We start from the raw sequence: 22,016 nt of genomic DNA on the forward strand, positions 1-22,016 counted from the left end.
TTTTGCTAGGGAAAATATGATAGGTCTCCTGTTTAACATGAGTGTGTGGACCTGAACTTGCATTGCTTGATAATCACGCCGACTTGCTCACTTATGATTCACAGCGCTTGGGTGTGGGTTGTCATATATTGCCAAGAGAGACTGCTCTATGTATAGTTATGCTAGAAGATTTCTCAGGTTTTTCAGAGACTTTGCTAGAATTACCACATGTACATTAAAAGTGATATTCCACACAACAGACCCTGAGAATGAAGATTCAACAGCCACGGTTTAGTCCAGATACATTTCAGTTGTTGTCCCATCTAGCTATGGCGATCACACATTAGGTTTTGTGTGTGAATAACAAATTGCATAACCGCTGGCAAAACGCTGAAAGTTAGGCTGCGCAGATGCACGCACGCGTGAATTAACCAGATATACCCCTCCATCCACTCACATGTGGCTATAATCGCATGAAAGCATTTCCTATTGAACCTTTTCCCAATGGAAGCTTTTTCCCATGACAGCATTTCCCATTGAAGCATTTGAAGCTTTTCCCAATAAAAATGTTTTTGATTGAAACAACATTTTTTGTGGAAGCTTTTTCCATTGAAGCTATTTTCCATGGAAACTTATTATTTCCCAATTCAAATTTTTCCCATTGAAGCTCAATTTTCCATGGAAGCATTTTCCATTGAAGCTTTTCCATTGAAGCTTTTTATTTCCCATTAAAGCAATTTCCTATTAAAGCAATTACCCATTGAAGCTTTTCCCAATTAACAATTTTCCCATTCAGCTTCTAATTAATTTCCCATGGGAGCATTTCCCATTAAAGCTTTGGAAGCTTCTATAAGTCCATTGTAGCAATTTTCCATTGAAGCAATTTCGGTTTGAAGCTTAACAGTTCCCAATTACATTTTTTCCCATTGAAACTAACATGATCCCATGGAATCTTTTTTCATGGAATTGTCCCATTGAAGTTTTTCCATGGACGCGTGACTTTTCCGATAGAAGCTTTTTCCATGGAAGCTTAATTTCCTTTTTGACTTGGTAAAAGGTAAAAATAAAGGTAGTCCCATAAAAAAATCAGTGGTCGTAGGAGAGAGACCTATTGGGAGTGAAGTAGGTTTAACTTGTATGTGGATCATTTTTACAACCCCTGTGTTTTTCCCTCCCTCCTCCAGACAAAATTCTTTTCAATCCGCAGTGTCATGCTGCCTCTTTCCCTTGACTTTGATTATTTTGAGATTCCAGGCTTTCTTCTCACGTCCCCTCCCGCCCCGCCAGTTTTACAGAATTGCATGAAATACCTGTGAATTTGTTTTCTCTTATAGTCACGAAGACACCACGATTCCTGGGTATGTAGCAGGAGCTTTCTTACCCAACCTGCAGTTATGTTAGAGATGGAGTCACATGTGTATACTTTACCAAAAAAATGTAAAGGAAAAAAAAAGAAAAAAACCTTCCTTACTGTTGGGATAACTTTTTATTATTCATTCACATTTCGTAATGGTTGTAACACCATTAAGCTAAGAGAAGGGGGGGGGGGGGGGGGGGGGGGGGGGGGGTATATACAACAGTTATTTTGTGATCAAGTGTACACATTTGACTCCACTAAAACAGTTTAGTTTAGACTTAATCTTGTGGTTTGTTTTCTGATTTTCCTCGGCCCTTGACTTCTGGTATAATGTATGTGTAGATTTTGCTGGAGCAGTAGAAATATGCTTACAATATTAAATACCATAATCATGCATGCATGTGCTGTATGTAGTGTGAATCTATTAGAGCCAGATATTTGTACATCTGAAGTAATTTAAAAACAACACAATGTTGGTTCAACTGTTGTGTAGTATTATTGATAGTAACGTTGCTTTGTAGCTGACTTTTTTCTCTCCAGAAATGTGTGTTTTTGTACTCAACCTGAAAGAAAAATGTTTGTATCCAGAGATGCACTCAGCTTACAGTCTGTGTTTTGAAAATTCAATGCTTGTATTACGGCTGTTCCCAGTGCTTAATTTCTGCTACTTCAGCTGCAGGCCAATCTCCCAGTATAGCGCGGAAGCAGCTGGGTATAAAAGGCAAGCGAGTTTAACAGTGTGCTGGCTGCAGCTGTTCGTAGCCAAACTATTCCCTCTGCTAGGCTATTTTTTAACTCACACTATATCACAAGCTAGGAACAGCCGTAGTATCAGTATTAGTTAGTACTGTCTGATCGCTATTTTAATTTGCTTAAATAATGTATCATTGCTTTATGAATTGGATAATTTTTACGAGATGGGATTGGCATGCCAACCCACACACGCACACACCTCCCTCCCGCCCCCCCCCCCCCCCCCCCCCCCCCCCCCCCCAAGCCGCCCAATCCCTGACCCACATCTCCCTTGTGCATTTTTGTTTAATCCTAAATTAGTGTGTATAATCGGAGCAGCCATTAGTGAATAATCATTAGGCTTGATTATAACTCCTTATCTTAACATGTGTTGGGTGATTGCTTTCAGACAGTGACAGTTTAGGATTATTAAAAATGTAATGTGTTTTTACAAATGCAAAGGTTGGACTTTTCTAAATGTTTTGGTTTGTACCAATTCACCTACGAAATTAACTTATAAGAAACTTACAAGAACTTATACCAAATCCTTATATAAACGATTATGCCCATAAAAGGGTATTAAAGGACATGTTAGGATTTTAAATGCAAATGATGTTAAAATTATAGGAGGGAAAATATAGTGATGGGGAAAAAAATCCTTATAAGTTTCCATTAAAAGTTCCTGTAATATATTGATTGGAATCCTTATAAGTTTGCATTAAAAGTTCCTATAATATTGATTGGACTCCTTATAAGTTTTCATTACAAGTTCCTATAATATATTGATTGGAATCCTTATAAGTTTCCATTAAAAGTTCCTGTAATATATTGATTGGAATCCTTATAAGTTTGCATTAAAAGTTCCTATAATATTGATTGGACTCCTTATAAGTTTTCATTACAAGTTCCTATAATATATTGATTGGAATCCTTATAAGTTTCCATTAAAAGTTCCAAAATATATTGATTGGAATCCTTATAAGTTTCCATTAAAAGTTCCAAAATATATTGATTGGAATCCTTATAAGTTTCCATTAAAAGTTCCTATAATATATTGATTGGAATCCTTATAAGTTTCCATTAAAAGTTCCTATAATATGTTGATTGGAATCCTTATAAGTTTCCATTAAAAGTTCCTGTAATATATTGATTGGAATCCTTATAAGTTTGCATTAAAAGTTCCTATAATATTGATTGGACTCCTTATAAGTTTTCATTACAAGTTCCTATAATATATTGATTGGAATCCTTATAAGTTTCCATTAAAAGTTCCAAAATATATTGATTGGAATCCTTATAAGTTTCCATTAAAAGTTCCTATAATATATTGATTGGAATCCTTATAAGTTCTTATGGTAATGAAATCTCTTCTTTCATGTTTTGATTCTTTGAAATATTTAACAATATTTTTATCAGTTTATTTAGACTTATGGTTCACAGTTTTCGATCATAGCAAGATGGAGTTTTGACCGAATGTGTGTGACTATTATTTGATTTAAGTTGCTGACATCTTTTCACCACATAATTTATGTACTAACAGGGGCTCACATCCACGTCGGACATCAGACATACATGGATATTTTTTCCAAATGTCCTATACATTGTTCATGCAAGAGGACATATGTCCTTTTGTTTTTGTCACTAAGTGTTCATTATCCGATTATGCTTTCATTTGATCCGGACATTAATTCAATCAATCAATCAATCCATATGAGGCTTATATCGCGCGTATTCCGTGGGTACAGTTCTAAGCGCAGGGATTTATTTATTTTTTCAATTTTTTATTCAAGGCGCAGGGATTTATTTATGCCGTGTGAGATGGAATTTTTGTACACAATACATCACGCATTCACATCGGCCAGCAGATCGCAGCCATTTCGGCGCATATCCTACTTTTCACGGCCTATTATTCCAAGTCACACGGGTATTTTGGTGGACATTTTTATCTATGCCTATACAATTTTGCCAGGAAAGACCCTTTTGTCAATCGTGGGATCTTTAACGTGCACACCCCAATGTAGTGTACACGAAGGGACCTCGGTTTTTCGTCTCATCTGAAAGACTAGCACTTGAACCCACCACCTAGGTTAGGAAAGGGGGGAGAAAATAGCGGCCTGACCCAGGGTCGAACACGCAACCTCTCGATTCCGAGCGCAAGTGCGTTACCACTCGGCCACCCAGTCAGTACTTTCCAATTTGCAGTAGTTTAATTTGCTATTTTATCGATGTTTTGCGAAGCTATGCGTCTCTCCAAGCAGACGAAACTTGGGGAGGTTTTATGTGCTTTTTATAGAGAAGAGCTTCGAAGGGTCGCAACTCTGAATGCTCCCAGCCGGTTGACAGTCTCCCTTCGCGGTTGTTGTTTTCCGATAAAGCAACATAACTAAGAAAAAGTCCTATTGGTGGGTTTTTTTTCAGGACAAATGTCCTATCACTTTTGCATTGTCCAGGACATTTGTCCTAATATGCCACCTCTCATGGATGTGAGACCCTGTACTAACTGTTTGCAGGTCTTCATACTTTGATCCTTTCATTTGAAGCTTTGTGGTACTTTTAGTCACAGCAAATGTGTCATCTGAATAAAAATCCAGCTTAACCCCTTCACTGCCACAGTATAACAGCATTTTGGTATTGCTGTGTGCCTGGGCAAAATTTTTGCTTTTACTGTGACAGTTTAATTGCCATAAATGCAAAGTTTTTGTTGCTTGTTTAAAAGGTTTGCTAGTGTCTGTCCAGTGAAGCACCTTTTTCTTGTCCATTTAAATTTTTTTTCTGTTCAGTGAAGCACCTTTTTCTTGTCCATGCAAATTTTGGCATTTGTGCTTTAGATTAGAAAAGTAATTTTTTTTTTTTTCCAGCGACAGAGGTTTTCCCTTGAGGATGTGGGATTCCTGCTTCAAGATTTGCTCGGAGACTACTTTCAGCCTGACTACCTGCAAGAAAATGTAAGTTTTACGCCCTCACGGCAAAGCCATTAGGGGCATTGTTACACAGGAAAACCCGGCTTTGTATGAAAATAAAAAATAAAAATGCAGGGGGGGATGTAGACAGCCGGCTGCTAGAGGAGACCTGAAATGGGCTAGGGACCGGGTTGGGTCGTCTTGGGTCAGTGCTGAAATGGTTACTTTATTGGCTGTTGGCCGAACGTACACCCGGGCTTCATATTTTTGCATGCATGTATTCGTGTTTCCAAGGCCTGAGGCTTTCGCTGTGACCCTGGGATCTTTATCGTGCGCATGCGTGCACACGGGGGTGTTCGGACACCGAGGAGAGTCTGCACAAAGTTGACTTTGGGACACACATCCCGCGCCGAACTTGGGGGTTGAACCCACGCTGATAATTACAACCGGTTTTAAAGCCAGCACCTCTACCGACTGGGCAAACTCCCCACCCAATATGTTGGGGTCAAGAAGTTCCATGGAGGGCGGGGGGTATGGAGTAACACATAGTGTTTTGCTCAGAACATTCCCACCCAAGCAGAGCCGCGCTAGGGGTACGCATTACCGTGAAGCTGGCAGTCATTGCTACCTTAATGTCGTATGTGTCTACCACTCGGTGGTGACTTAATGTGGGCCAGCGCAAGCAATCTGATGCAGAGTCAGGAGGCGGTTTGGTACAAGAGAACCTTAGAGGCCACCATCTCGGCCGTCTAAGGGATCTGTGTGTCTGGAGGCACATTTGGTTTCTGAGGTTCAAGCGGAGCTGTTGCCTCTGCTCCCAAGTTCCCGTGTCTGGAGGCGTTTTTGGTATGGAAGCAAACCTGTAGGTTGGGGCCTCTGCCTTTCAGGATGCCAGGACTACAAAATGTGTGTCTTGAGACGCATTTAGCTTGAGATTCCAGAAGTGGATCTGTGCTGTGCTGGGTCTGCTGCAAGCACACTAGAACCAGCTCGCAACAGTTGAGGTGAACAGATTGGTGACCAAGACCATCATCGGTTTCTCTCCGAGTGATGGGTGTGGGCGGAGAAAGTCTCCCAGACTGAAGGCATTCTCCCTTCTGTAGCGGATGAGCCTAGACATCTCTTTCTTGAGAGTGTCACAACCTTCAAACACGTGTGTGAGGTGTCAGTCTTGCCACACTGACAGACTAACTTGTCCCAGTAGATGCGGCTGCTGTCCGTGCGCAAGCGACGCAACAGGCTCATGGGTCTCGGGGGGAGTGGGAGGTGGTGCCCTTTCCTATTGTAGGGGAGGTGTATCCATCCTCTCTCTTCACATGTTTGTGACAGAGTCTGCTCTCTATACTCTCTTTTTAGCTTGGTTATAGCAGCAGTTTGGTTTCCTGGCAGGAGAGCCGAATGTCTGTCATTGGCATGGTTGACATAGGCGCTGCTTTTGCTGCTTTGTCCGCCATTTCATTTCCCTGGATTCCTGTGTGGGATGGCAGCCACATGAGGGAAAAGTCTGTTCCTTTTGTCATAATTTGGTGGGCTAAGAAATGAATTTCAGTTTGCATCCCTCCTCTGTTCTTGGTGCCATATGCAAGTGCTTGCAACGAGGATTTTGAGTCCGTAAGGATGACCACCCCCAGAGGGGGGGGGGGGGGGGGGGGGTGGGCGGGGTTGGGTTGGCAGATAGTTTATCAGTGTGCAGGCCATGTAGATAGCAAATAACTCTGCAGAGAAGATGCTGATCCCACTGACTACCTGCAGGTAATGTCAGGGGTGGGATTTCCCGTCCCTGACGGATTTCCGTCCCAGGAAAAATTTTAGATTTTTTTTGTTTTTACCTAAAAAGTAAAAAAACAAAAAAACAAATTTTATTTTTAATTTTTTAATTTTTTTTTTACCTTAGAGGGGCACAGGTAGCTCAGGAGGTGGTAGAGCACTGGACTTGTGATCAAAAGGTCGCTGGTTCGAATCCGGGCCGGGATGGACACAGGTCAACCTTATGTGCAGACCCAGAGACGGTATCCATCCATCTCCCTCCCAGGTGTCACCACAGTGGCACGTAAAAGACCTCGGTCATTCTGCCATAAGTGCAGATGACTGATAACACCTAAACACGCATACACCTGTGTATCTCATCTAAAGTCGGGTTATAACCCGGGAACATGCCCCTAATGGCTTTGCCGTGAGGGCGTAAAACTTGAATTTCTCTTTTTACCTTTTTTGTGTGTTAAAGGTGGTCGTCTACATTTTTGCTTTTTAAATGCTAAAATTGATTTTCAGCTGGTCAGTTACAAAAACCTTCAAGGTTACAAGATGTATATATATATATACTAGACCAAAAAAAAAGTCTTTTTACGGTAACATAGGCAAAAAAAATAGGGTCGGTAGGTCGGGATATTTTTTTTTTTTTTTTCCCCAAATGCCCAAAAAAGTCTAGGGTCGCGCGAAAAAATAGGGTCGGTTGGGATACCGTAAACAGCCTTTTTTTATTTTTGGCCTTAGCATCTCCAAAAAGCTAGTTTGTTCTAAAATTTAAAGTCAGGAGAGGCCACCTAAACCCTCCCTAAAATGCTAAAATTCACTTTCGGCTGGGGGGCGCTCACTAGACCCCCCAGCAAGGGCGCTGCCCCTGCACCCCGCCGGAGCCTTCGCGGCCCCTGGACCCCGGCCTTCCAAAATGTTCAGTCCCAGCAACATTTTGGGCTCCCACCCATGTAATGTGCATAATTTGGATGGAATTTTGTGTGCATGGAGAGATTTCTTCTTCTTCTTCGTTCATGGGCTCAGACTCCCACGTTCACTCATGGTTTTTTTTTAGCACGAGTGGATTTTTACGTGTATGACCGTTTTTACCGCGCCATTCAGGCAGCATATGCCGATTTCGGGGGAAATTCTTCTTACCATTTTAAGTGTCATTCACTTGACAGACTTTTAACCATTGCTTTCCCCCAACTTGAAATTGAACGCACTGCATTTTTATTTAACTTAGTCAACAGTCAACAGCGTTGTCAATTACATATCCCACGGCCTCGCCAACACATTCTCTCACAGAAAGTGACAATTAAGCCAGTATAGCGCAGTAGCGTAAATTGCACTTCACACTCAAGAAAGAGCGCTATTCTTTACTCTTTTTACTTTTCCAAGCTTGTTTTTAATCTAAACATAACATATATCTATATGCGTTTTGAATCAGGAAATGTAACAGAATAAGATGAAATCATTGTTGGATCGATTACTAAGATTTCAATTTTTATCAGAATTTTGCCATTTTTAATGACCAAACTCATTGATTGATTATTGAGCTTCCAAGCTGAAATGCAATCATTATTTTATAGTTCGGACTTCGTCAAAGATTGCGTGACCAAAATGTCAATCAATTTGATCGAAAATGAGGGTGTGACAGTGCCGCCTCAAACTTTCACAAAAAGCTGGATATGGCATCATCAAAGTCATTTATCCAACAAAATTCAAAAACATTCTGGGGATCATTCTCAGGAACTCTCTAAGTCTAGTTTCATGAAGATCGGTCCAGTAGTTTTATCTGAATCGCTCTGCACACACACAAAGACACAGACAGACAAACATACACCACCACCCTTGTCTTGATTTCCCGTCTATGTGGACTGGGTGGCCGAGTGGTAACGCACTTGCGCTCGGAATCGAGAGGTTGCGTGTTCGACCCTGGGTCAGGCCGCTATTTTCTCCCCCCTTTCCTAACCTAGGTGGTGGGTTCAAGTGCTAGTCTTTCGGATGAGACGAAAAACCGAGGTCCCTTCGTGTACACTATATTGGGGTGTGCACGTTAAAGATCCCACGATTGACAAAAGGGTCTTTCCTGGCAAAATTGTATAGGCATAGATAAAAATGTCCATCAAATACCCGTGTGACTTGGAATAAAGGCCGTGAAAGGTGAATGCTCGCCTAACAGGCTTGAGGTTTGCTGGTCGATGTGAATGCGTTATATATTGTGTGTAAAAAATGTTTGTTTGTCTGTCTGTCTGTAAAAAATTCCATTTCACACGGCATGTAGAGCGCGGAGAGCACAGTTAATTGTGGTTCGCGCTATATAAGCTCACCATAATAATAAAAAAATTAAAAAAACATTTCGTCTAAACTTGATAATAAACAAACTGTCTCTCTCTTCCTCTCCCTGTCTGTCTGTCTGTTTGTCTTTCTCTTTATCTTGACACAAGAAATAATAAACAAATTCTTGTCTTCTTTTTTATTCTCTTTTTTTAAATTTGCCAAGCACATCATTGTGGGCCTTTTAATCAAAAACATGCATTCGTCTACAACGTATCATGCATTCATTGATGCCATCTCTCTCTCTCTCTCTCTCTCTCTCTCTCTCTCTCTCTCTCTCTCTCTCTCTCTCTCTCTCTCTCTCTCTCTCTCTCTCTCTCTCTCTCTCTCTCTCTCTCTCTCTCTTTCTCTCTCTCTCTCTCAAGGACAGATTGTAAGAAAAGGCGTAGCCTTAAATCTTAATCCTTGTTAAATAAAGTTCAATTCAATTCTCTCTCTCTCTCTTACTCTCACTCTCCCTCTTAGTCAACCTTATATATGATATTACGGTACATTTCAGGACAAGCCTAAATTACGGGAGATGAATGCTGATGCCATCCTGAGCGCTCACTTGTCTTCCCCCCCTGCTGCTGCTGCTGCAGAAAAGAGTGAGTTTGAAAGCAACAAGTATCTTTTAACAAAATTATAAAAGGACTTTCAAAAATGCTCTTTTGGGAAAATTTTGTAGTCCCTCGCACATTGGCTAAGCCCCGAGGTTCATGATGGACGCTTTTCTATGGATAGAATGAAATTGAACTAAAAACTAAAAAAAAAGTTAATTCACTGGATAATGCAGCTTAACCAGTTTGTCTTAAACAGAGTTTTCACTAAGTGAGTTTATTTTATGTGAGTTTTACTATGCAGATGGGTTTCTTTGGTACACTGGATCAGTTTCAACTTTGTGTTAAAGTTGAATTTGACCACAGACAAAAAATACTCATTCCAAACAACTTAACCATTTTTTTTTTCAAGTAACTAGTTTTCCTTAAGTGAGTTTGTTTTAAGGGAATTTTACTGTTCTAGACAGCAAAAAGATGTCATAATGATTGCACACTAGAAATATCTCTGCCACTCTCCCAAACAAAATTGAAACTACCTCAGATCTTACGTTTTCGGTCAACTGCATGGATACTAAGTAATTCACAGTCCTTTACTAGTCCTGTCAAAAGGAAACTATCACAGCCCTTTTCACATCTTTTTCCCATCAAATTGAAATATCTCACAAATAAATTCTCTTGTTACAGGGGAAACCCCCTTTTATGACCCCCCATTTAAGACCCCCCATTTAAAAGACCATGTTTTCTCAGGTTTCTGTTCATAACCTCTGTAAATTTACCTCCATTTTAAGACTCCCTCCTTTTTTAAGGCCTGATTTTCTCAGAATTTTTTTTCTTTATAAACTGTATGCAGTTTTCATATGATCACAACGTTTTGTCAGCAGATGAGGCGTTGAAGGATGGAGACATAAAACTTCCGCGTCCCGCCCAGGACCTGTTTCTGTGGGCTGTGCTGATGAACCAACAAGACCTGGCCAAGCTCTTCTGGAGGGAGGGAAATGTAAGGGCTTATATTCTATACAACACAGATGAATATTTAGTGTTGTTCTCCTGCAGGCCTCAGTCTTCAGTCAAATAAAAATGAAAACTATGTGCAGATCAAAAAAGTATGTGTGTACCAGGCAATCTTGGGGAGGCAATTTTGCAAAATTTAATGTAAACAAGAGGCGAAGCCTTCAAGGCTCACGTAAGAAATAGACAAACAGTAACACAAACTCAATCACTCCGTCACACATACACACCCACACACACAGTAAGCTTAGGTGACACTGTGCAAGAAAGAGAGACACTAGATCTAGATCTGTCTGTCTGCATGTAGCCTACTTACAGGGACACGACTGCCAAATAGTCTCGGCCCGCTCAAAATAACAATGACCGAGACCACACACACCACGCGAGAGAGAAAGACTACAGGGAGGCATGCCGTCATGATGCATTAATTGACGTCAAACACTTTTGACCGTGACGTAATCTTATGCGAGCTTTATCCATAGTCTTGGATAACCACTCACACATAGACTCGGAAATGTTAAAGTTTCTACCACAGACATACACACACACGCACACACACACGCACGCACAAACGCACAGACAGACAAAGTTACGATCGCATAGGCTACACTTCGTGAGCCAAAAACCCAAAACAATCGTCAGCACCATGCAAAGGAGTTTCATAGACAATTTTCAAATAAGTTTATTATCTGTGTCATAAGTGTTTGTCTGCATACCACTGCATGGTTCGACGTACTGTAAATGTAACATTTTTTTTTAAGTCATAAATTAAACGTTCTAATAACCTACCCTTCTTTGTTTTGTTTATTCTGTATTATGTAAGCTTTAAATTATCATCTGTATGAATTGTGTGTGTACAGGAGTCAACAGCCGCAGCCTTGGTGGCCAACAGCTTGCTGAAAGCCATGCGACGCGACACTGACGATTCCGACATGGTGCAGAGACTGCAGAAAAACGCCGAGTCAGTAACAATTTTACATCACTTTTTGACACATTTTCTTTTCATGAGACTGATTTCCAAATTTTTTTGTTTCGTTCATGGGCTGAAACTCCCACGGCTTTTATGTGTATGACCGTTTTATCCCGCCATTTAAGCAGCCTTCGAGGGAGCATGCTGGGTATTTTTGTGTTTCTATAACCCACCAAACTCTGACATGAATTACAGGATCTTTTCCATGCGCACTTGGTCTTGTGCTTGCGTGAACACACGGAGGGGGATAAGGGACTAGCAGGTCTGCACATTAGTTGACCTGGGAGATTGGAAAAATCTCCACCCTTAACCCACCAGGCGGCCGCGGCCGGGATTTGAACTCACGACCTTCTTATATGGAGGCCCGGCGATGTCTTATCCACTTGGCCACTGCGTCCATCTACTGGTTTCCAAATGATATCAATACATATTCGTTTGTAAAAAGGATCAGCAATGCTATTCTGCATTTTTCTGAGGCTCATTTGTTTAGACTTGCCTGCAAGGTGGAGACTAGTGTAATAGAAAGTCATGGCTTGCACAAATAATAACAAGAAAGATAAAAAATTAAAGTGCTCAAATTGAAAAGACATCACAAACCACCATGCATTGAGAAAAAATACTGAAATGTTTGAGAAACGTGTTTTTTTTTCCTCACCCCCCCCCCAGCATGTTGTCTAGAATGTATGGAAACCCTTTAGAGAATAAACAAGTAAAGAACAGAATAAATAATAACTAAGAAGGAAATCTCAAGTTAAGTGCTCAAATTGGAAAGGCATCACAAAAAGGCAATGCAATGTGAGAAAATACTGAAATGTGCGGGAAATGTGGGTTTTTGTTTTCGCAACATGTCATCCATAATGTATGGAAACCTTTTAGAGAATAAACCAGTGAAGAACAGAAAAACACAGTAAATGATTTGTATCTGCATTTCAGTGAATTTGAAGCCCTTGCTATCGGAGTGATCAACAACTGCTACGTACACGACGAACAGAAGGCCCAGGACTTGTTGATCCGTGAAATGAAGAACTGGGGCAAAGCGACCTGCGTTCTTATCGCCGTACAGGCTGACAACAAACGGTTCGTTTCCCAAACGGCCTGCCAGTCGCTGCTCAACTCGATCTGGATGGGGAAGATGTCTCAGGACAACGGATTGATCAGGGTTGGTTGTATATTATCAGAGAGGAAGAGAGGGAGAACAACCAACAAACTTCATTTTAAAAGGATAAAGGTTTAAGGCATATTGCCTTGTCTAACAGCCTGTCCTTAAACAAATGCTAGAGAGAGAGATATAGACAGGCAGACAGACAGACAAACAGACAGGCTTATGGAGTGTGTGTTTGGGTGTGTGTGTTTGTGTGTGTGTGTGTGTGTGTGCGTAAGTGAGAGAGAGAGATGCAGGCGGCAGGCAGGCAGAGACAGTGATACAGACAGACGAACAGATAGACCATGGACTCTGTGTGTGTTTGCGTGTGTGTGTGAGAGAGAGAGAGAGAGAGAGAGAGAGAGAGAGAGAGAGAGAGAGAGAGAGAGACTGACAGACAGACAGAGAGAGAGAGAGACTGACAGACAGACACAGAGAGAGAGAGACTGACAGACAGACACAGAGAGAGAGAGACTGACAGACAGACACAGAGAGAGAGAGAAAACAGTGTGCTAATTCTTCAAGATAATCGGTGCATGAATTATTTTCTGCTGACAATCCCCAAGTCAAGGTCTTAAAAGGGGTATACATTTCTTAAAATGCAAAGTCTAAAAATGGAGGCTGCACTGTATAGACCACTGTTTTCACCCTATATTTGCTAAGTGGTGATCTCTCTTTCAGCTCATATCAAGCATGTTCATCTTCCCGCTGATCTGCTACGTCATCAAGTTGATAAATTGCAAAGTATAAAACGGGAGGCTGCACTGTATAGACCACTTGTCTCTTTCAGCTCATATCAAGCATGTTCATCTTCCCGCTGATCTGCTACGTCATCAAGTTGATAAATTGCAAAGTATAAAACGGGAGGCTGCACTGTATAGACCACTTGTCTCTTTCAGCTCATATCAAGCATGTTCATCTTCCCGCTGATCTGCTACGTCATCAAGTTGATAAATTGCAAAGTATAAAACGGGAGGCTGCGCTGTATAGACCACTTGTCTCTTTCAGCTCATATCAAGCATGTTCATCTTCCCGCTGATCTGCTACGTCATCAAGTTTAAGGACCAGGAACGGTTGCAGTCGGAAACATACACACCTGGAAAGTCACGGAAGGTGGGTTAGGGAATCATCTCTTTTTTGTTTTTGTTGTTTTTGGCTCACGTAAGTGTAGCCTATGCGATGCTAACTTTTGTCTGTCTGTGCGTGCGTGCGTGCGTGCGTATGCAGACCTGTGCACATGTACGGTTTCTCCGTAATTTCTCCGATTTTTATATGCAGAATACGGTGCTACGGATTTTTACTTAAAATTCCGAAATTCCGATGTTTTACTCAAACAATTTTTTTTTAAACCTTTTTTCTGTTTTAAGATGTTTTGACCAATTAGTTGACCATTGCGCTGAAAAGACGTTTTCCGATTTACCGGAAGCGCGCGTGTTCTCAGCATTGAGTCTTTGTTCTTAGACTTAGTTCGTCCAGCGTCGGCGTGGCAACTTGTGATTGAAGTGAAACATGGAAAAGAAAATGTGCTTTGTGAGCAGAATTATGTCTTGAACTGTCGTTACAGCTTACCACTGAATCATTTTAAAAACTACTGAAATTTGGTTTGTTTACTACTGATGAGCGTTTTGAGTGTGCACAGGTCTGCGTATGTCTGTGGTAGAAACTTTAACATTTCGTCATTTGAAGACGTCACATTATGACGTAAGAGGGTTAGACGTCACGCGAAGGAATTACTGAAAGTCTCGGTCATTATTTTGAGCGGGCCGAGACTAGTTGGCAGTCGTGTCCCTGTAAGTAGGCTACATGCAGTCAGATCTAGATCTAGATCTAGTGTCTCGCTTTCTTGCACAGTCAGTGTCACCTATGCTTACTGTGTGTGTGTGTATGTGTGACGGAGTGATTGAGTTTGTGTTACTGTTTGTCGATTTCTTACGTGAGCCTTGAAGGCTTCGCCTCTTGTTTGTTTTGTTTTTATGAGCGCTATTAGAATAGATGAATTTGGGAAATAACTCAGGTTAGGTTTGTATTGGTTGTGAAAGAGTGAGAATCCTTGGATTTCCGAGGACAAATAATGTCACGTGACAAGAAAAAAGCATGCAGTTTGTATTTTGTATTTAATGTTTGGCTGTTACATAGTGTGTTATATCTTCAAACTAATTTTTCATGGCAAACATGTTTTGATTTGAATTGTTTTATTTTATTTTATTTTATCTAGCTTACCTGCTCCAGTTTTATGAATTATACATGCCTTTTACACATTGTCTTTAGTCTTAGTAGATTAAGTTAGGTCTGTAAGCTATGTGAGTTTTTTTGGAGGGGAATATTATCATTCATCATTATATATGAACCGGCACGGTTGGCCTAGTGGTAAGGCGTCCGCCCTGTGATCGGGAGGTCGTGGGTTCGAACCCCGGCCGGGTCATACCTAAGACTTTAAAATTGGCAATCTAGTGGCTGCTCCGCCTGGCGTCTGGCATTATGGGGTTAGTGCTAGGACTGGTTGGTCCGGTGTCAGAATAATGTGACTGGGTGAGACACGAAGCCTGTGCTGCGACTTCTGTCTTGTGTGTGGCGCACGTTATATGTCAAAGCAGCGCCGCCCTGATATGGCCCTTCGTGGTCGGCTGGGCGTTAAGCAAACAAACAAACAAACAAATCCAAGATACACAACAGACAGAAATTGATTGTAAATCGTATTATGTGACTTTTCTCTGAATTGTCGCGTCCAAAATGCTAAGGCCAAAAAACAAAACAAAAGTTTGCCATGTCAAGCTTCCAAAAATTAAGGGTAGACAGGTCGGTTATTTTTTTATTATTTTTTTTTTTATTGAAGTTTGTTTTTTATTTGCACAGGTGCATTAATATGTCTTTTTATTGGCCGGAAATTGTTCAGGCTGACTGTCTCCTGGATTTTAGAATAGAGTAACTTTCCTAATGTAAAGTCTGCAACATTGAGTTTTGTCACTTTCATTTTTTTATTTTTTGCAAGGGTCAAAACAAGTTTTCAAGTAGGGAGGAAAAAATAGGGCCGGTCGGAAAATCGGAAACATTGAAAAATTGTCCTTGCCTAATCAGACCTGCCATTGACAATAACATGATTTCTATTCTTTTTGTTTTGTTCAGGCACTAGATCATAGGCCTACGTTGAAGAGAGAAATGACAGAAGCCCAGTTTAGCAGGGAAGCCACTGCAGCTTCGTTGAAAGTGTGAGTATTTTTTTAAATGACAAAATCACAGTTATTGATATCTTGCAAACTGTTGGTGGTGGTTGTAGCACGCATCCATATTATTGAACTTTCTGTGCATCTACACAGGTTTTTACTGAAGATGCATCCTCCTTTTCATATCTCTAATAATGATTTTTCAGTTAAGTTTCCTTCTTCTTTTCAAATCTTCTCTGTAATGCTCTTTGAAAATGTGAGTATTTTGATGAAAACAGTGGCAACAAATACAACACGAGTACAGTGGCAACAAATACAACACGAGTACAGTGGCAACAAATACAACACGAGTACAGTGGCAACAAATACAACATGAGTACAGTGGCAACAAATACAACACGAGTACAGTGGCAACAAATACAACACGAGTACAGTGGCAACAAATACAACATGAGTACAGTGGCAACAAATACAACACGAGTACAGTGGCAACAAATACAACATGAGTACAGTGGCAACAAATACAACACGAGTACAGTGGCAACAAATACAACACGAGTACAGTGGCAACAAATACAACATGAGTACAGTGGCAACAAATACAACATGAGTACAGTGGCAACAAATACAACACGAGTACAGTGGCAACAAATACAACACGAGTACAGTGGCAACAAATACAACACGAGTACAGTGGCAACAAATACAACACGAGTACAGTGGCAACAAATACAACATGAGTACAGTGGCAACAAATACAACACGAGTACAGTGGCAACAAATACAACACGAGTACAGTGGCAACAAATACAACATGAGTACAGTGGCAACAAATACAACACGAGTACAGTGGCAACAAATACAACACGAGTACAGTGGCAACAAATACAACACGAGTACAGTGGCAACAAATACAACATGAGTACAGTGGCACCCCCCTTTTAGACCTCATAAATGTCCGCAAAAATAATTTCTTAAGTTAAAAAGGACAGGGTCTTAAAAGGGTAAATTTACAGAGGTTGTAAACAAAAAATCTGAGAAAACAAGGTCTTAAAAGGGAGGATTGAGTCTTAAATTGGGGGGTCTTACATTGTATTCTGTGGCAAAAAATGCAAATGAGTAGATGTACCTCTTTTCAGTGGAAACTTGTGATTAATGGTGTCGTTCAGCTCTCTGTGCATTTAAGCTGTTAAGTTCTGAATAAGCAGAAGCTTGAATTACATCTTTTATTTCTTAACTACCTTTGACAGGTATGACAGGAGCATGCCATTATTACAGCATGGATGCAATTCAGTCGCCAAGTGAGAAGTTTGATATGAAACCTTTCACAGCTTAAATTCTGAATCCAATGTTTTCCTGCGGTATAGATATGAATGATTCACAAAGGTTGTGACATTTGCTACCTTGTGGAGTGTGCTTAATATTCCTTTCCTTGCAAGCACTTTTGATACCTGGAGCTAGAGGTATGAAGGTTGAGAGTATTACAGAATTAAAATGGGTAGTTTGTGTGTGTGTGTGTGTGTTTTGAGTGTGTGTGTGTGTGTGTGTTGTCAATAGACAAATCGTTTGGAAATAACTCTGTCGGGTTTGTATGGGTTGTGAAAGAGTGAATACCCTTGCTTTTTCTCGGACAAATAAATTCACACGTGCTCCTGTCCACATGTTCCAGACACACCCCACGCTAGTGATTAGCCCCTTCAATTTTTGTCCCAGTAAAAGCAACCCATACAAACCTGACAGAGTTATATTCGGAATTCCTTATTGTAGTATGTTATTATTATTATTATATGAAGTCTTATATCGCGCGCGTATCTCCAGACTTTGACTCAAGGCGCAGGGATCTATTTATGCCGTGTGAGATGGAATTTTTTACACAATACATCACGCATTCACATCGACCAGCAGATCGCAGCCATTTCGGCGCATATCCTACTTTTCACGGCCTATTATTCCAAGTCACACGGGTATTTTGGTGGACATTTTTTATCTATGCCTATACAATTTTGCCAGGAAAGACCCTTTTGTCAATCGTGGGATCTTTAACGTGCACACCCCAATGTAGTGTACACGAAGGGACCTCGGTTTTTCGTCTCATCCGAAAGAGCACTTGAACCCACCACCTAGGTTAGGAAAGGGGGGAGAAAATTGCTAACGCCCTGACCCAGGGTCGAACTCGCAACCTCTCGCTTCCGAGCGCAAGTGCGTTACCACTCGGCCACCAAGTCCTTACTTTTATTCAGCTTAGTGTTTTAAGTTTATTTCTGTGTCCTCAAACTCTTATGAGAAAAACAAACAAACTTTGTTTGCTGTAAAACAAATAACACTCTGCATAAAATGATGGATTTTTCCTTCTCAAATGCTGCGTTAAAGTGAGGAGGAAAGAAAAGAGGAAACAGTGCAAGGAGTGAATCCCAGGTAACATGCATGTTTAGTGTGGCTGTATCTTGTGACTAACATGATCATAGTCCATGTTGCGGTGCTCATGTTTAGTGTGGCTGTATCTGGTGACTAACATGATCATAGTCCATGTTGCGGTGCTTGCGCCAAATTTCAAAACGACACAGCACTGCCACTTTCTCTTAAAATAACCACAATACATTCACCTGCTTGGAACGAAAACCCCTTTTGTGTGGCTTATAATATCTTGTGATATATGTGGTAATTACCATGATCATTAAGTGCATTTCGAAACAACATTAGCTGTGCCACTTTCTTTTGAAATAACCTTATATTCACCCGCTTGGAACCCAAACGGCTTTTTTGTACTGCACAGAAGTTTAGTGTGGCTGTATGTGTACTGCACAGAAGTTTAGTGTGGCTGTATGTGTACTGCACAGAAGTTTAGTGTGGCTGTATGTGTACTGCACAGAAGTTTAGTGTGGCTGTATGTGTGCTGCACAGAAGTTTAGTCTGTATGTGTACTGCACAGCAGTTTAGTGTGGCTGTATGTGTACTGCACAGAAGTTTAGTGTGGCTGTATGTGAACTGCACAGAAGTTTAGTGTGGCTGTATGTGAATGGGGTGTGTGTGTGACTACTTGATCATAGTCCATGTTGCAGATCTTGTGCCAAATTTCAAAATAACAGAGCAGCCCCGGCCCACTTTCTCTTTAAATAACCTTATATTCACCTGCTTGGGACACTAACCGCTTTTGTGTGCTGCACAGAAGTTTATAAGTGACTGACTTATAATATCTTGTGATACATGTAATAATATGATCATAGTGCATTTCAAAACAACAAAGCACTGCCAATTTCATTTGAAATAATTTCCTCTATTCACCTGCTTGAAACGCTAACCGCTTTTGTGTGCTGCACAGAAGTTTATAAGTGACTGGCTTATAATATCTTGTGATACATGTATAGTAACATGATCATTAAGTGCATTTTAAAACAACAAAGCAGTGCCAATTTCATTTGAAATATTACCTTATATTCACCTTCTTGGAACACTAACCGCTTTTGTGTGCTTCACAGAAGTTTAATATGGCTTATAATATCTTGTGATACATTTAATAACATGATTATAGTGCATTTCAAACAACAACGCAGTGCCACGTACTTTCTTTTGAAATAACCTTATATTCACCTGCTTGGAACCGAAACTGCTTTTCTGTGCTTCGATCACAGAAGTTTAGTGTGGCTGGTGACTTAAACATGATCTTTAATGTATGCTGCAGGACTATTGTGCCAAATGTCAAAACAACAAAGCAGTGCCAATTTCTTTTGAAATTTGGTGACTTTTTGATTTTTACGTAGTTTAAAAGAAAAGAATTTGCAATTTTATGTTGGTTGAAGTTGCAGGACCCCAGTAAATTTAATACTTAATACAAACTCAAATGAGTTGAAGATTTTTTGAGTAATTTGTTGTGGTTGTTGTTGTTGTTGTTGATGTTCATCGACTGACACAGTTCAGATTCTGAATATGGTAATGCTTTGTGAGATCGCCTCAGTGACAGTGTTTTAGACATCTGTATACTAGCTTTGTATTGTTATTACCAGTGAGATTTAGTGTGTGAACTTGAACTTTAGTTTTGTTTTATTTGACTGTGCACATTTTGCAGTCTTTTATAAGTCATTGATCACCTTTTCAGTACAATTGACATTTTCATTGGTCTAGGAATCTTTCATTTTAATTTCTTGTCACTTTTGGTTGTTTAAACCAAGAAACAAGAAAGGTATGTTATTGGAATGTTAATTTATGACAAAACAGAACGTTTACATCACTGTATTGCGGCCCTGGAACGGTCTTTCAAGTGAACAGGCTGAGACAGACAAACACTTTTGATAGTCAGATAATAATAATAATAACTCTGAATTTTGGAATATTCACAATCAGCCTCACTTCTATCTGTTTTTATTATATTTTTTTATATTTGGCCAAACTTGATTGACTCTTATAAAAAGTTAAAATGATATTGTTTTGTAGTGTGGAGGAAGACCAGCCTAAAAGACCGACAGCTCTAGAGAAGTTTCATGCGTTCTACACCACCCCTGTCGTCATTTTCATCCTCAACTGTGTAAGTATAACTATAAATGTTTTTTTATCTGAGGTTTGTACAAGATTTGATTTTAGAGACATTAGCCCGATAAACTACAGACTTTAATTACTCTATTTACTCTACAGGCAAGTCTACCGACCCTTCTTTGCACCATTGTGTACATGACTCATGCAGGTTACTAATGCTTGCTTTCAGAGATCAAGAGCAAAGAAGGCGTGTGTGTGTGTGTAATTTGCTCTGGACCTTGTCATGTTTTAATGTGCGAATGTATACTCAAGCCAGGCAACATTCCTGTGAATTGCACATGATTGTAATAAAATCTTATGTCATGTCTTATGCATCCACAGCTGTCGTACCTGATCTTCCTGGGGCTGTACAGCTACATCCTACTGGTACAGCTATCCTCCAGGCGATCAGTGCTTATAGAAATGTTGTGTTTTATGTCTGCACAGCTGTCATACCTGATCTTCCTGGGCCTGTACAGCTACATCCTACTGGTACAGCTGTCCTCCAGGCGATCAGTGCTTAGACAACTGTTGTGTTTTATGTCCACAGCTGTCCTCCAGGCGATCAGTGCTTACACAACTGTTGTGTTTTATGTCCACAGCTGTCCTCAAGGCGATCAGTGCTTACACAACTGTTGTGTTTTATGTCCACAGCTGTCCTCCAGGCGATCAGTGCTTACACAACTGTTGTGTTTTATGTCCACAGCTGTCCTCCAGGCGATCAGTGCTTAGACAACTGTTGTGTTTTATGTCCACAGCTGTCCTCCAGGCGATCAGTGCTTACACAACTGTTGTGTTTTATGTCCACAGCTGTCCTCAAGGCGATCAGTGCTTACACAACTGTTGTGTTTTATGTCCACAGCTGTCGTACCTGATCTTCCTGGGGCTGTACAGCTACATCCTGGTGGTACAGCTGTCCTCCACCTTCCACTTCCTGGAGGGCATCCTCATCATCTGGGTCTTCACCATCTTCGTGGAGGAGATGAGACAGGTGGGTCCTGGGTAGCTCACTTGAATTGGCTAAGTTATATTGGTACATTTTCAGTACACACAAAAATGGCAAAGTCCAAATATCTCAGGTACATTTCCAGTATACCTCAATGAACTGAATTTTGTTGGCAGTATATTTTTGGTACATTTGAAGTACATTTTTAGGCAAGTGGTACAAATTCAATACGTTTTCAGCTTTTTTGTGACCCTTTTCTTGGAATCAGTCTTAACTCGCAACCCGCATGAATAACAGTGCAGGGGGTCAACCTGGGTGATATTGAGATTTGGTGTGCAATGAAGTCTTCAAACATTTATCTATCGTTTAAATGGTATCGGTTTTTTTAATCAAAGGTGGGTGAAATAATTAATTATAGTTAATTATAGTTATCAATTATGATCATAAACACGCCCAAATCGACCCATCTGTGAGCAAACAGAAATACCCTTAACCCTTGCAGAACCCCTACATATCGCATATATTATGTACAGAACCGGCTGCGCTTGGCCTTTCGCGGGCTATGCTTTCCGTGTGTGTATGACACATGCTGAGCGAGCCAGCCTCAGAAAACGTGACGTAAACAATCATTTGATTCTAACCAATTAGGAGCGAGGATCTATACTTTGATATATACATTTGTAGCGAGACTTTGAGCGAGACT

At 40.6% G+C, this 22,016-nt stretch overlaps 1 protein-coding gene across 1 annotated transcript in view; it reads left to right on the top strand.

The window, feature by feature from the left end:
- Positions 1–22,016, top strand: part of LOC138947541 (transient receptor potential cation channel subfamily M member-like 2) — a 102,899-nt gene that overhangs the window by 37,467 nt on the left and 43,416 nt on the right. Inside the window, exons 14-23 of the mRNA XM_070319032.1 lie at positions 4,927–5,013; positions 9,542–9,629; positions 10,463–10,578; positions 11,450–11,550; positions 12,493–12,718; positions 13,709–13,813; positions 15,824–15,906; positions 18,232–18,276; positions 20,290–20,380; positions 21,230–21,358. Coding sequence (XP_070175133.1) covers positions 4,927–5,013; positions 9,542–9,629; positions 10,463–10,578; positions 11,450–11,550; positions 12,493–12,718; positions 13,709–13,813; positions 15,824–15,906; positions 18,232–18,276; positions 20,290–20,380; positions 21,230–21,358 — 1,071 coding nt within the window. The remainder of the gene's footprint in view (positions 1–4,926; positions 5,014–9,541; positions 9,630–10,462; positions 10,579–11,449; positions 11,551–12,492; positions 12,719–13,708; positions 13,814–15,823; positions 15,907–18,231; positions 18,277–20,289; positions 20,381–21,229; positions 21,359–22,016) is intronic.

Source organism: Littorina saxatilis, linkage group LG14 (assembly GCF_037325665.1).
Source record: "Littorina saxatilis isolate snail1 linkage group LG14, US_GU_Lsax_2.0, whole genome shotgun sequence".
Classification (NCBI taxonomy): domain Eukaryota; kingdom Metazoa; phylum Mollusca; class Gastropoda; order Littorinimorpha; family Littorinidae; genus Littorina; species Littorina saxatilis.